Source organism: Cinclus cinclus, chromosome 16 (assembly GCF_963662255.1).
Source record: "Cinclus cinclus chromosome 16, bCinCin1.1, whole genome shotgun sequence".
Taxonomy (NCBI): domain Eukaryota; kingdom Metazoa; phylum Chordata; class Aves; order Passeriformes; family Cinclidae; genus Cinclus; species Cinclus cinclus.
This window is the reverse complement of record NC_085061.1, coordinates 5,553,547-5,569,693: the sequence shown is the minus strand read 5'-3', so window position 1 is coordinate 5,569,693 and position 16,147 is coordinate 5,553,547. Positions and strand designations below refer to the sequence as shown.

General features: G+C 48.9%; 1 protein-coding gene across 1 annotated transcript in view; it reads right to left on the bottom strand.

Moving 5' to 3' along the window:
• The window catches only part of ADAP1 (ArfGAP with dual PH domains 1), a 49,851-nt gene extending 34,171 nt beyond the window's left edge, over positions 1-15,680 (bottom strand). Inside the window, exons 1-3 of the mRNA XM_062503388.1 lie at positions 15,596-15,680; positions 5,665-5,795; positions 4,078-4,169 (exon numbers count right to left, since the gene is read on the bottom strand). Of these exons, the coding sequence (XP_062359372.1) occupies positions 4,078-4,169; positions 5,665-5,795; positions 15,596-15,680 (308 nt within the window). The remainder of the gene's footprint in view (positions 1-4,077; positions 4,170-5,664; positions 5,796-15,595) is intronic.
• Positions 15,681-16,147: the final 467 nt, after the last annotated feature.

Sequence of the window (16,147 nt, the reverse complement as noted above, 5' to 3'; positions counted from 1 at the left end):
ATGTAGGAAATGGCCTCTGTCAGTACTACCTTAACCTTGTAGCAATTTCCTTTGGAAATTAAAGGAATCAATATGAATTAACAGGTTTACAAGCCAACAGCAAAGAGAAAATAAAAGAGAAAGAAAAAGAAAACAAGAAGAGAAACCCTGTGGCTGGTCAGGATTGAAGGACTGGGTAGACCTCAGCACTTGGGTGACTCAAAGAATTCTCAAGGCTGAGTGCCCAATTTGAGGCACCAAAGGAGGCTCCACCACTTGGGAATGAAATGACGAGCAGCCACTCCAAGTGCCTCAGACTTTACACCCAAGACATCAGGCACTTTTGAAAGCTGCGAATGTAAATTCTGAACACTTATTCTGAACACTAGGAGCCTGAGCAAAACTCAATTGTACACCTCTGGACATTATGCAATAAAGCTTTTATATCTATAAAGTTTTTATTATCTACAAAGCACTGGGAAAAGGAGGTGACAGAGGAAGTGGTGAGAAGTTTGCACCCCTGACTGCCACCCTTCCCCATGCCTAGGAGAGGAGGGGCCATGCTGACCTTCTCACCAAACTGAGCTCATAGGTTTGGTAGCTCCTCTACCAAATGTACCAAACTTCAAATTATTAAAAAAAAAATAAATTCCAGAGATCTACCAGGCAATTTTCCCTCTGCACATCTTAACCAATACAAAAAGCCACTTCAGCTAGTAACTGTTGTTCTTTAGACAAGTACATGGATGACTCCTCAAGATGTGCACCACTCTCTGACTGATGTCTCATCTTGTTCCAGATACAAGCACCCAGCACAACTCATGCCATCTCGTTCTGCCCCATTTTTCTGTGCTCACAGTCAGTACACTGAACTGCATGAGCAGCAGATGTAGCCCCCACTTGTCCAAGCATGGAGAAAGGAGCAGAGCAAAGCACTGCAGCTCACTCACAATTCCACAGGATGAGGCTCTGCATTCCCAAATCAAGCAAGAAAAAAAGATGGTAAGCACTGGGCAGGGACAAGGATTTCAGTTCTGTGAAAGCCCAGTAAGGGATTATCTCACTTTCTTCTATCAGTTTTCAGCCAAGTAAAAGACTGAACATAGCCTTTTGCTTTTGCTCAAGAGTGAGTACTTGCTGCTGAGCAGTGACTCAAAATTCGGCCATGTGCTTGCAATGTAGCTGCCCCAGAAAAATCTGTTTCACAACTCTCCATCTGCTGCTGCGGTGTACCAAGCTGGGCCATGGCCACTCATGACCATCCAAAGAGAGGTTTTGTGGTTTAAATTCCACACCCAAAGCTCTTTGGGCCAACCCAAACATCTCAAACATCTGGAACACTATGAGTCTGGGACTCATTTCACTCTGGGAGTTAGGGACTCCCCAGAGGTACAGGAGCTGGCTGCTCTGGTCACTGTCCCTGGGTCATGGGTCAGTGCTGGCAGACAGAGAAGGTAAGAGGAAAGGACAATAGGGGATTATTTTTTTTGTTTGTTTGTCTATGAACAGCTGGTAGACTATCCCTGGGCAATTCCAGAGCACCCCTCCAACTTCTCTAACCTTTGCCAAGTATCATGAAGAACCAGGAAGCCACAACAGGGCATCTGAAGGATATAGAAGCCAGCAAACAGCAGGCAAAAACCATGAATCTCCCAAAGACCCAACCACAACATTGTAGGCAAGAAGAAAAAAGGACAAGATGCACTGCAGCACTTTTTCCCCCTTGCCCTGAACTTCACAATTCTTTATGCAACCAAAGCAGAGGGATTCCAGAAACAGCATTATAAAATTAAGATGCTTCAAATGAACCAACAGCTGCCCAGGCACTGCAGCTGTCCAGCATGTGCTGCTGTTGGAATTAGAAGCACCAAAACCTCTTGATGCTGCAGAACGTGGTTGGAATCATTGCCAGTGCTGGATGGAGTGTCACCCATGGCAATGCTTCCCAGGGCTGTGAGCTGGGAACAGCTCATGCTATTGCAGCGACTGGACTGCAGCGAGGCGGGGAAAAGCTAAATATACATTCCTGTAAAAAGCAGCACTCCCCTGCACTTGTTTAGCATGCATCCGTTGAGAGGCACAGAGAGGCCTGAACTAGAGAAAGAAAAATACAACCTGGCACAGCATCCTTGAGACACTCCCAGGGTGTAATGTGCCCACAGCTGCTGATCCTGCAACAGTGTCAGGAGATTGTCTGCTCCTGTAAGAGGTCACATCCATCCCATTGCATCCTGCTGTTATGGCAGGGACCCAACAGTGCTGATCCAGAGAACCCCTACAAGAGCAGAGCCCCAGACTGAGCACAGAAATCAGGCCATACAGGCTGGAAATTGTCCCAGTGCAGAACAGGCACAAGCTGGGACCAGAAAAGGGTCAGAAATTAGTCTTCCAGCTGCTCCCACAAAGATATGCCTTGCCTCACCCTCCCAATGAATCAGTAAATAACCAAAAATAAACAACAACAAAAAAATCCTTTCAATCCCCTGCTCCAGCTCCTCACAGGTTCCCAGCCCAGCAGAGTGTCACCCCATCAGCCACGGGCAGGGCAGTGGATGGAGTGGCTTCCCCAGCAGGGTCCCTGTGAGCTCAGACAGCCCTGGCAGGGCAGTGGATGGAGTGGCTGCTCCAGCAGGGTCCCTGTGAGCTCAGACAGCCCTGGCAGGGCAGTGGATGGAGTGGCTGCCAGAGCAGGGTCCCTGTGAGCTCAGACAGCCCTGGCAGGGCAGTGGATGGAGTGGCTGCCCGAGCAGGGTCCCTGTGAGCTCAGACAGCCCTGGCAGGGCAGTGGATGGAGTGGCTGCCCGAGCAGGGTCCCTGTGAGCTCAGACAGCCCTGGCAGGGCAGTGGATGGAGTGGCTGCCCCAGCAGGGTCCCTGTGAGCTCAGACAGCCCTGGCAGGGCAGTGGATGGAGTGGCTGCCCCAGCAGGGTCCCTGTGAGCTCAGACAGCCCTGGCAGGGCAGTGGATGGAGCTGAGCCAGCACCTGGCAGAGTTCCCCGGAGTGATGCAGGGAAGGGAACAGCACAGAACCAGCCACAGACATTCCTGCCAGCCCCACAGCAGCAGAAATGGAAATGCCCATGGTTTCCAAGCTGCCTGAGAGCACCAGCAGCAGCTCCTGCTGGCTCTCAGGGTGTCATTGGCACCCAGATCTCAGCACCAAGCTGCCCTGCTCCCTGCCAGGCTCCCCCAGCACAAGCTCTGCATCCCCCAGGCAGGGACAGAGTGTGGGAAAGAACCTGAGGATCAGACAGGCAGCATCTAACTGAGCTTAACTGAGAGTTAGGAGTAAACAAAATCGAAATCCCCTAGAATAGTGTTTTTCCTACCAATCTTGCTTCTCCAACCCCAACGTGACAAGCACATACAAGTCTCAAAATGGCACAGCCAAACTGCTGGGATTCTGGAGCTCAGAACATTGCATAAATGCATGCTCTTTTCTTGTCGGGCCAGGCAGCTCCACTCACACAAAAATAAAAAACACCTTGGTACACGGCAGAACTGGACTCTAAAAGCCAAATTCAGTTCATCCTCTTGCACCCTGGATGGTACAGCATGTTTTGGCTGCTCGGCTTCTTGCTCCACAAAGTCAACCCCAGCTTACTGGGGAGGTTTACTCCATGCTGTATGGGGGCACTTTTAGCTGCCTTCATGGAAGAGATTATTTGTCATCTAAGTAAAAAAAAAAAAAAGAAAAATCAACAACCCCCCCAGTATTTTTTCATTACAAATAACCCAGCATCTCACACAGCAGATTAGCAAGTTCTGCTTTGATGCAGAAGGGGGATTTGAAAAGACAGAGGAAATTGATGGGTAGAAATTGGCATTCTTGTAGCTTTAGAAACTTGGAAGAGCTGGGAGAACAGACAAATTATTGACTCCCCTGCATCATCTCAACTGTACTTATTAAATAAGATCCCACGCGTAGCATAAACTCTACCATATGCGTGCAGAAGGAAAAACATTTTCAGGACCTTTTATAAATGAAACCTCCATTGTGGCTGAAAAAAAAATAAAAATATTATGCTAAAACTAAAGTATTACAGAGGCTGCAGCTGCACAAATAAATGCTGTTTACCAGAAGAGGTATTTACTTACTGGCAGTCAAGATACGTTGGTTTATAATAAAATGGTGGCATTTTAGATTCATATTTTGCTTTTGCTACATTGTTTCCATTCGAGGCCATAAACTGTAAAAAGAGAAAAAATCAGAAAGAATTTTAAAAACATTAACAGTATTTTCCTTTTCTCTTTTACTTCTACAGAGCAATGAAATTATTGGGAAGGGGGACCTGTCATCTTACGGAAAGATTTGCCCAGGAGTGTTCACAGAAGGGTTGCTGTAAAAACTGTGCCTGCAAACCAGGGCTCAGAAATAAATATTGGTTATTATTGCTAGGGATCCTACAGCTTAAAATGATGCTGAGGACATGTCCCAGTCCCACCTGCACGATCCCCACAGGAGCAGGAGGCAGCACACAGTGACATTTCCCATTGACAGGCATGGGAATTAGATGGAATCCAACACAGGAATTAGGTAACCAGAGGGCAAAATCTCACATTGGGTTTTAGCCTCTGTGTGTTACAGCTCCAGCAGGGTGATAGCCTCTGACAATACATCCTGTGCTTCAGATCACATCACTTCTGCCAAAAGAATGATTTTGTTTCTGCAAAGTCATTGCAGCTACCTCAAGGAAGGAGCTTGAAGCAATAGACAAATAAATAAATAAATAAATAAAAGTTCTATCTGCCTTGACAGTCCTCCTTTCCAATAAATAAATAAATAAATAAATAATGTTTCTATCTCCCCTGACAGCCCTCCTGTTCTTCTGATACACAAATGGCCAGTTGAGAACTCAGCAAAGAAAACTACTTATTTCCTTATTCATAAAGTGAATTCAATAAATAAAATATATAAGTGTAAAAATCCCTTTCTTTTCCAGGCAGCCATGCTGAATACATTTTGTTTTGTGTCAAATGCCAAGCATACAAAGGTAACAAGCAGCTAAGCTTTTTTTTTCATTACTGTCATGGTTTTGAATTTCTCACATTTACATATTCACTCTATTCCCCCAAAAAATATCAGGGAAGGAAATACCTGTGCAACACTAAGCCTTATTCTCATAAAATACACAACTCCATGAGGTGCAGCTTTCAGAAAAACCTCAACTCCACACATAGAAGACAGAAATCAATGACTGGTAGAGTTCCTCATGCCTTTGAAGACACCAGTAGTCAAAGCAGAAAGGTTTCCTGAGTGCCTTCAGCAGCACCACACAAACCTAGGCAGGTGTGGGGCATACACAGAGAGAATTTATATTGTGAGGGTTTGGTTTTCAAGCTGTGAATTTAAGAGGAACAAAGCCAGAAATAGCTGAGCTGGGCAGGGGTGGTAGATCAGAGGTCTAGTCTAGACTAAAGATATTTTAAGAAACAAGAGAAGATAATTACTTAAAAATTAGCAATTTTTACATTCTATTTCACTGACATCTTTACAGGGGTGGGGGAAACCCTCACCAACTCTCCACGAGATGTGTGTTCTACTTCAATCAGCATCACGGACCTCACTCCCACATTCATTATCTAGACATGCTTTCTGAAATCACATTTATTGTGGTGTCTTTAGAAAGGGCTCCAGAGGGAAGAGCCCCAGTTCCCTGGTGCTCCCAGCCCAGGTGCACATACCTCCACCTGGGCATCATCCCAGTCATCCAGGCGCACAGACTTCACCTTGCTGACCTGGGGAATGTTGCGGTGGATGCCTGAACAATTCAAGCAGATGAAGATCCCGAGGCTGTGGGATGCCCAGTCCGGGTCTGGAAGCAAGAAGGAAAGAGGGAATGGCACTTAACTGATCTTTTGGATTCAGGGCAGCAGGAGGTAGAGACAGGGCAGGACAGAGTTCAGGAGTCACCAGGTCTGATGCCCCTGATTCTAAAGGCATCAGATAAATATAAAAGGAAAATAAATGCTTACATTGATAAGAACACAAATTAAGCTAACAATTAACAGATCTGCAATCCCCAATGCAGCTGTTATTCCCCAAACACCAATATTCAGACAACTGTATGTGCCCAAGACCTCTGTAACTCACTTCATGCTCACATGAAGAGAAGAGGGGAATACCCATCTTTCATGAAGAAATTCCACCCAAACACTGCATGGAACAGAAACTACATCAGCTCAGGGAAGCCACTACGCTGATCCCGTTTTATTTATTTATTACATGTGCTCCACACAGAGACTTTCCTCCCACAGCTGCAGCTCCCAGCAGCCCAGCCCTCCATGCCAGGAGGTTTCCAGCCCTTTCTATTTCCCATGGAAAAATGCTGCCAGTGCAGCTCTGTACTTTCTCTGAGCAAAGCCACGCACCGTTTACAGCCCCGTGCTGACTTGTCACACACACCACTGTAAACACGAGTCCCTTGCCTCCAAATTCCTCCTTGGGAGAGGCACTGCCCGAAGCAGGGAGGCAGAGGGTCCGGAGGAGGGCAGGGGCCAGGAGCAGGACACATCCAGCAGTGTCCCTGGCACTGCCTCACCAACAAAACCAAGACAGTGAGCTTTGTTTGAACTCCAAGGCAAATGTCAGCGCCTGCTGCGCCCCAGCAGGAAGAGCTTCACTGCAGACCACCCAGAGAGACACTAAATCCTCCATCCTCCCCAAACCCACAGGGCTGGGAGCCCCTCAGCCATCCCACGGCATCAGGATGTCCAGGGTAAGGGCAGCTCCTCCCTTCTCGTCATCTGTTTATTCCCCCGCTGTCATTACACAGAATCCTCACTCCCCACAGCACAGCAATTATTTATAAAAGGCAAGGGAATGTGTTTTCTCCTCCTAATCCATATTTAGTGCTCTGGCTGTGTCAGCGCAGGGGGTATGACTGGCATGGGGCAGCTCAGCTCCTGAGGGGTAGCCAAGGGCTGCCACCAGCCTCCCCCAGCACACCCGAGGGAAGACCAATTCAGCTCTCCAGAGGGTGGCTCTGCTCAGATGTAAACCCCAGCACTAAACGAGGATTCTCATCAGACACAGCTGAGTGCCCACATGGGAGAGGGGAGCAAATTCCCAAGCTGATACAAGTCCCATCAGCCACCAGCAGACACAAAGTAGGGTTTTTCTGTTTCATGTGGTCTCCTATCCTCATCCGAGACCTCAGTGACTACAACTGAAGCCTGTCAAGTGTAAAACCAGTCAGGCTGATCTAAGGGCCTGGTGCTGCCCACCCTGCTCCTTCTGCAAATACTGGGTGACCCAGCTTCACACCTCATCCCATACCATGCACCTCACTCATTCCAACCTCAAAGATTGTGGCCAGTTATTGGTCTGTAGGCTGGCAGCAAGAATCAAGAGTTTTGCATGCTCAGGCACTTTCTGTGCTTTAACTCATCTTGCTGTCCTCTATATCCAAACATGCTTGTAATCAAAGTGTGGGGTGGTCCAAACTTTCTGCCTCTAAAACATCCCCAGGTTCAGCACTGCTAAAGGGTCCCAAAGGGTGCAAGTCAGGCAAGGTGAAAGCACCAGGGTCTTGTGTCCAAACAGCTATCACTGACCTTAATGCAGAGGATCAGGTACACAGAATGGTGACAGGGTCAGAGGACAGAGCTGTGGCAGTGGTGAGGAAGCTGTGGCAGCAAAGTTTGGAGTTGAGTCCCTGGGCTCAGCACAGCCACCCCAGGAAAACTGAGCTTCAATTCCTTCCAGAGTAATGGGATCTGATGTAAGCACTGCCCGACCCAGGGAAACAGGTTTCAAAGTATGCACTGGCCAATAAAATATGCTTTACTGGCAGTGCCAATGCCTCTTCAATGTTACCAGATTTATCTCAGGCATGCAGGTGGATTTCTTGATGTTGTCTGCAGCTTCATGGAGTCAGGCTTCCAAAGTCCTCCCCAAGAGGTAACCCCTCCCCTGCCTTCACTGCTGTGTGTGACAGGATCAGGAGACTGCACACTTTCCTCCAGCCTGGGAGGGGGACACATCCTGGTGGAGGAACATCCTGCAAAAAGATCCTGGAGGAGACTCCAGCTGCAGCAGCCACCAAGTCAGCTCATATCCAAGCTGCCTCTTCTTGGCATGGGCAAACAGCACCTCAAGAAACAGGTTTCAGTCACATCTGGACTTTAAAGCACTCTCCTCATACCAACAGGATCTTCTCCAGACCAGATTCCTAAACATGCTTCCCCCTGCCCCACACCTCGGCAAGCCACGTCTAATTAAGAAAACAAAAGCTGGATTATATCACAGGGTATATACACACATCTACATCACCTCATATACACAGGATCACCCATGTGTGGCAGCCAGAAAGTGACAGTCCTTCAGAGGAGCAGAGACAACGGGGTCAGTGGTGACCCAGCCTTGGCAGGGATGTTCTCCACTTGTTCAATAAACCACAGCCAGTAGCTATCTCCTCCTGGTCACCTTCCCTTCAGCATTTCCCCTCCTGCCTAGACCCAAATCTGTGTCCATCCAACACTACCAGTTTCCCACACAGCAAATTTCAAGGAGCACCATGACAGAGATGCATATATCACCTGCCCCACCAGACCTGACCCCAGCCATTCACATTTCTGACAGACATTAACAGCACTTCCTCCTTGCTGCTCTTCTGGTTTTAGAAATATGTCTGTATGGCAAGGGTGGGTGGAAGAACTGTGGATGCTCAGCTGGTTGTGTGCTGCTCTCCTGTCACAGCCCAAAACCACCCACATTTGGCAACTGGGTTTTAGTCCCAAAGGAAACACCAGGCAGGAGAAGAGTTCAAAGGCCTCAGGTACTGACTTAGCCCCATCCAAAAAATTACTGGGGAGTGAAAACCCCCAGAACAAACTGATCTGCCAGGGCAAGTCACTCTGAAATGTCACTGTTACCATAATTTGGGACTTCTCATGGCTCTTGCTCTCCTGGCTGAGGACATCTAACAGTAAGCAAGGCAGCCCAAACCTTTCCCAGGCTTCAGTAGAAAGCCAAAAGGAATTTCTCAGCATCATCTGAACAAACCATAGATTACAGAGCCATGCGAGCCCTCGGGCTCGTGCTCCCCTGTGACCTCCCCGTGTCACAGCTCTGCCTGTGGACAGGAAGCAGGGGGTGGAGAATTCCCCAACTCCAGCTTCTGGAGGGCTCTACCAACACTGCTTCCCCTTCTCTCCCACTCCCTGCACTCGTGACACCATTTTCAAAGAAGCCCAGCAAGGAGCCCACCACACTCCCACATCTTCTGCAGGGACTGCTGACAGACCCCAGGCATTGCCAGCCAGGGCCAGCACCCATGGCTGCAGACACGCTTCTCCAAAGCCTTTTAAGGGGTTTGGGGCTGTGTTGCTCCCCAAACACATCATGGTCCCTCTCTCTGCTCTCCAGCACAAATTCTCAGCTCAGGGACATGCCAGTGATCCCCAGCCTTGGCTTATCACAGACTCCAACCCTCCAAGCGACTGCACCAGAGATAAGACAACACCTTATCAAACATGAAAATAAAATTTCCTAAGTGTCTTCACACAAAACGGTGAATTTTGGGGCAGCACCATTAGTTTAGTGAGCCAATGACCCCAGGCTGCATGGCTGGCAAGTTGAGGCTCCATAGAGAGGTGAAGTCCACCTTGCTGCTGGACACTTCAACAGCTGGAACACTTCTCCATGCTGGACATTACTGAGAGTTCAACAATTTTATTATTCTGTCTGGGCATGTGCCAAAGAATTGCACTGAAATGGCAGTATGTCATAAACTGGGCTTTTTGGGCATTGCTCAAAAAAGATGATTTTTTTTTTCCCTAAGCCTCCAGGATTTTGAGCAAACAACAGTGAGGCCTAATGAAAACTCTCCAGCATGCCTAAGTTCTACACAAATTACTTTATTCCATTATTTCAAGCCAAAAGGAATAAAAATGAATGAGGAACAACAGGAACATTAAACCAAATACACTGCTGTAAGTGCAGACTCTTTTCCTGAATGACCAATTCCAGCTCTAAAAGGCTTTCACTGCCCAATGTGGTAGAGATTCCTGGTAACCTCTAAACAGATTATGCCATTCAAAATAAAGAAGTGAGTCAGCTTCATTTTAAAAATTAAGGAAACAAAGAAAGCTAAACTAAACTCAAGAGAAGGGCACTGGGCTGATGTTTTCCCATCTCATTCATCTGAAAGCAAAGGCACAGCCAGAGATTAGAGAAGCACCCAAAACAAAATTAAAACACTTTGGCAACACAGCTAAATTCAGAAATTAACTTCTCTACCCAGCCCTTTTTACCACCACAAGCTTCAGGAAAACCCAGCACAGCAAACCATGAACACCACAGCTTGAACCCAGTGTTCTTGAACTTAGGGAAAAAGAAAAGAATGAAGGCTAGACACAGAAAATATTATGGGAAAAAAAAAAACAATATAGGACAACTTAAAGAGACCAAAGAGATTGGAAGCTGGATGGTAATGGATTTTTTTTAAGAAATGAATAATCAGTATTTCCTTTATCCAGAATATAACCATGGAGTTCCAGTTTGAAAATCCCTAGGTGCTATCAATCCAAGTAAAATCCCATGAAGCACAGCAGCAACAGGCTCAAACGAGACAAGAGCAAGAGCTAAGAGTCCTAGGCAAACATAGGAGACCAATGCACAGCAACACATCCCCAGCACATTCTTCAGCACACAGATGATGGCCTGACCCTTAATGAGCTGCTGCATCCCTGCCACACCAGCTGGGTGGGAGCTGCTCTTTGGTTGGGATGCAGATTCAATGGATTTTCCTGAACCCTCTCCTGTTTGAGGTGATAAAGAGACCTCTCCAAGCAGGTAAAACCTTTTTTACGCTGCACAAGAAATGTGACTCACTGATACAGGGTAGAACCACAGGGATTTTAGTGTGATCCACACAAGCACAAAGCCTTTCCTCCCTGCCTGCTGCTGATTTCCTCCATGCCCAAGACAGAGAACCTTGTGTTCAGCACAGAAGTTCTGTAGCTATTTACTCTGGGGAAGGATTAGGAGGCTAGAAAAACAGACCCTGGTCATGCATATTAAAAAATAACAATAAAAGAGTTAACACTGAAGTCAAACCACCTCCAACCAGCACTTCTCTCTAAGCAGGAAAATTTTTCAGTGAAGGCAGTAAACTTGCCAAGGTCTTTTAATTCAGCTGGCAGGTCCCAGCAGCCCACAATTGTGCTGCAGCCCAGGCACCAGGACACGACAAAAACCACCATTACATTCAACCTCCTTTGTTTCAAAAGGCCCTTTTTCCTGCAGAAAGTGGCATTGACCTAAACACAACTGCTGTGGGATTTTTATTTTTTTATTTCCTTCTTACCCAACTCTGCTTACAGCCAGGGAGAAGGGCTGGCCAGTTCCCAGAGACACATAGACACACACACACACAACAAAAAAAAAAAAAATAGAGGCTAAAACTCAGTATTTAAGTGAGAGGACAATGGAGGTGCGGGAACAAGTTTCCACTTGGAGCTGGAAGATGAAAATCCTGTTTCACACCATTAGAGCAGCAGAGCTCTGGAACAGCTTTCCAGTGGGAGGCAGTGGGGGCAAGAGAGGGAAGAGCTGCAAGGCAGAGCCCCATCACCCCCCAACGGGATGGGCAGAGTCGCTGCAGATGGCAGCACTTGGCAGGACCCGAGGACTCAGGCACCTTCCCCATGTGGGATTTTAGGATCAGTGGTTGGAGGGAGGAAGGAGAGAGCTGAGATCAAATCAGTTAATGATTGATCTTAATCCTGAGCAAATCAAGCAATCCCCAGCGCTCAGGTGTTTCCCTCTAATCACCACCTTCACTTGGTGACATCCAGGGGATGGAAAAGCTTCACCTGCTGTAGAACTGAGAAGGAAAAGGTGTTTGCAACCACCTCAGCCACCCTTAGGCTTTCAGATGATGCACTGTTACACCAGAAAGCTCCAATTCCAGACTCCCCTCCAGCATGAGCCTTCTGCTCTTCCTCCACCCTTCACCCCCTCTGGGCCTTGGGCACAGAGGCCAGTGTTAGCCAGGATCTATGTCCCAATAATCCATCCCAAATAAGAAAGATAAAATGATAACAAGCCATGTAAACTGCTGCTGGAGGGTTTAAACTGCAGGATTGCTTTGATGGGATTTCCATTTCCGTCTTCAGAGCCTCTCTGTCCTCCTACAATGTAAAATAATTCTCACTCCATGGAAACACAAGCCTAAGTCATAGAAAAATAAAGAGAGAAATACTCAAGGTCTTGTTATGCCCTGAGATAACCATCCGTCTTATGATGCGAGGAAAGATTGCCTGAGACAAAGAATCATTTAGAAAAAAGAAAGGCTGAACTGCCACATTAGTCTTGAAGAAAAAAAGATTATTCTAATGCACAGAGAGCCATTACACACCAGCAATTCAGCAACATTGCTCAGTTTGTGCTTAAGACTGCATCTACCATGCTGTCTTCACTGAGAAAGCACAGATATAAACCCACAAAAACATCCAGGACACAGAAGTGTGTAATGACAGAGGACCTAAAGCCCCATCTAATAACTTTATTAGTGGCTCCTACCCAAGAACTCAGTCCCGAAGATGTAAATAAGGCAGTCTCATTATGCATTACAGATCAATGACATTTTTTGTAACTGAAATATCTTTTATTCAAAACAACCTTTCTTTGCAATTTAAAGTTTTACAAAAATGCAAGTAATAAAAACCTAACTAGAAACCTAAAAAAAAAAAAAAAATTACAAACACAAAATACCTGCAAGTGAAAAATGTAATCTCTCAATTATTTTACACTCTGATTTTCACTTTCTACTTTAGCATCCTTTCTGCTTTCCCAGCTATCATGGCCAGGGCCCCTGTAAGATTGTTCTCTACACCTGAGACATCCCTCCAAATCTGTGCACAGACCAGGGAAACACATCTTGAACAGGGCAGCCCTACAGGGCTTGGCCACTTCCACCACCCTCAGTCACGATTAAGTGGCAAGTTCAAGCGGAGCCCCAGGTGAGCAGCAGGTTGTGCCCAGATCTCCCCAAGGAGATGGGATGATCCTGCAGGGGATGAGGTTATTTACCCACCCCTGGAGGAAAACCCTCCCCTGATGCCCCAGGCCTGTCCCCAACTGCGACTTTTCTGTGGTCACAGCTCAGCCCAATGATGCCAAGCTGAGAGCTCCATTGCACCAGGGGTTTGTGACAGGACAGAATTCCTGGGATAAGCTGTGGCTTCAGGGCTCTGGCTACTGAGCCTCTCCCAAATGCCAAAGCAGCAACAAAAGAAAACAACCCTTTTTGACAGCAGGGAAGGAAACAAACAAACAAACTTTCACTGATTGGCTGATTTCTCAAACAAGTATTTCCAAAAGAAAAAGAAAATCCAGCTGGCTTCCAAATACACAGATTAAAGTGACTAACAGAGACTTTTCCCCTGTTACTATTTCCAACCCATCCTATTCTTTGTTATGAGCATCCCTGAGCTAAATGACTACCTCTTATCATGGATCCATAACAGGGTATTTCAAGGAAAGGCACTCACCTACCTGAGAAACAACAATAACAAATCCTGATCTTTGGCTTCCCCCCAGCTGTAACAGATCAGCCCTAAGGTGATACTCACATGTGGGAAAGCACAAGTGTGCCCTGCTTCCCTCAACTTCTGTTCGTTCCCCACCCTCCCTCTTCTTTCCTTCTCACTTCATTTTCTCTGCTTTGGTACTTTTCCAGTGTCAGCTGCCCACCTGGTTCCAGCTGTCACCTTTGTCTTTCTGTGGATCCCACTTCTTAGCAAAGAAAATTCTTGCACTCCCTTCTGGAGGTTCTCTGGATAGTTATCCTGCCTCTCCTGCATTACCTCATCCCCAGAAAGAGCTGGCCTGCCACACCTGCCCAGGATGAATAACTGAATTCAGGCTGAATATTTTCTATACTACCTACAGACACAAGGAATTATCTTGTGTTTAGTAGCCCAGGGCATCTCAAGTTTACTGTCACTCGCAGGCAGACGAGCACATTACAGCACCATGAATAGCTCTCATTTGCCAAAAAACTGAAGCAAAGTAGTCACTAAAGAAATTGGGTTGATGAACAGGGAGGTGGTCCTAAGGAAATAATGACATGAGAGTTCAGAAGAGGCTGAATGGTATTAATATAGCACATTTTGACTTACAAAAGACACTGGCCCAAATTCTCCTCTCTGACTTTCAGATTCATTAAGACATCTCTCTATGCAAATGTCACCAAAACCAAAGTATGGTTCTGTTGTTTTACAGGTCCTTTTGGTGCTTTTAACAAACTTCTTATCCTGATATGAGCTATTTTATTGACCTACAGCTCCATCTCCACCCTAGTGATGCTGAGAAACTTCCCATTTTGCCTGGGGGCTTTGTGTTCTATACCCACGGGGCGAGGGAGAATCACCCCGCTGATCTGAATGGCCCAGGTTTGTAAAGTTTTCTCCAGGAAGGAACAATTTAGGCAGACACCTACTCGGAAAGCCCAAGCTGTGCTCAGCAAGACACCTCCGAGGTGGGCTGGTACAGTCAGCCGGCAGCAGATGGGTGGGAGCAGGCAGAGCAGCGCGGCGCTGCAAAGCCGTTCACGCTGTGCCCAAAGTTCTTTGTCCTTTCCAGCTGGGTACCGGAGGACACAACGCATCTGAAAGTGAACTGCAGTGTCCTGGGATGCAGATTAGGGATAGAAACCCGCTGGGAATTGTACGAGCTGGATAGCGGTATCCAATAGATCTTGACATCCTAAACAAATCAATAGCTGGGAAAATAGGGCTCAGCTGAAGTGCTGGGTTTTTCTTTAACCTGTAAATGACAGAGGCTGAGAAGGACATCCTTTCTATACCTCCTCAGAGCCATCCTGCTCAAGCTAATAAAAATTTAGGTTTTTTGTTGTTTTTTTTTTCTTTTAATAGGAAAGTTACTTGCTCTGAAATTTTTCTAAGATTGTCAAAGACTGATCCCACCACCCCATGCAGACTCTGCTCAGTAACAGCATCACGGCTCGACCCCAAAAATTCACCATCCAAAAGGCGAAGAAGACATTCCCAGCCCAGATATTCTCCCCTCCGCATACGAAGACGTCTACAGGCATTCTAGCCCCGTTCTCTGCGCAGCTCAGGCACCCATCGATGGCAGGCAGCTGGGCAAAGGTTGTCGGGCAGGATGCCCGCAGCGCTGGCTCCGGTCGTCCCCATGTGTTTGCTCACTGTCAGGGCAGGAGCAGCCGAGGGACACGGAGGACACGTCGCCCCCGCAGCCCAGGGAGCCCCGGCAGAGCCCGCACCCCCGGTTACCGGCCCCGGCTGCGCTGCAGCCCGCGGGGACCCGCCGGGATGACATCAGCGCTCACGGCCGGCCGAGGAGCCGGGCCGGGCCGGGGGAAATTGGGGAAAGCTCGGCCGGGGCCGGTCCGCGGGGACCGCGGCAGCGCAGCGCATCCCTCCACCAGCCCCGGAGCATCCCCGCTGCATCCCCCCGCGGTGGGGAGGGGGTTCGGGCACACCCTCGGCGGGGCACAACCCGCGCCGCTCCCGGAGAGGGCAGAGCCCCGTGCCGTGCCGTGCCGTGCCGTGCCGTGCCGTGCGGACAGGTGCGGGTGCAGGTGCAGCCGCCGCCCGCGCCCCCCGCCTCCCCTGCCCTTACCCGGGGCGGCGCAGTCGGCGCACGCCGCGTTCCCCGGCCGCTGGAGCAGCTCCACCAGCGCCTTCCTGCTCCTCTCCTTCGCCATGGGGGCGGCTCGGCGGGGCTGCGCTCGGTCCAAGCGCTACGGCAGCCTCATGGTGCGGGCGGGGGGCGCTGGCGAGGCGGGCGGCGCCCGGGCGGCTCCATTCGGCCCCGCTCGCCCCGCGCACGCTGAACGCGCCTCCGGCCGCCGGGACGCGCCGCGCCGGGGCGGTGCTGCCCTGCCCTGCCCTGCCCTTCCCTTCCCTGCCCTGCCCGCCCCGGGCGCCTCTCGCCCGCCGCTGCCAGAGCCGCCCGGTGCCGCCGGTTCCGCTTCCAGCGGGCGCTGCCGGCTCACCCGCACCGCTCGCCCGCGACCTCCAGCGGCAGCGCTCCTCCGGGGCGGCCCCTACCCTCGGGGTGGTCCCCGACCTTCGGCGCATCTCATCTCATCCCATCCCACCCCATCCCATCCCGCCGGGTGTCCCCGGCACTCAGGGGTGCCTTCCCTGGTTGAACTCCTGCCCGCGGAGG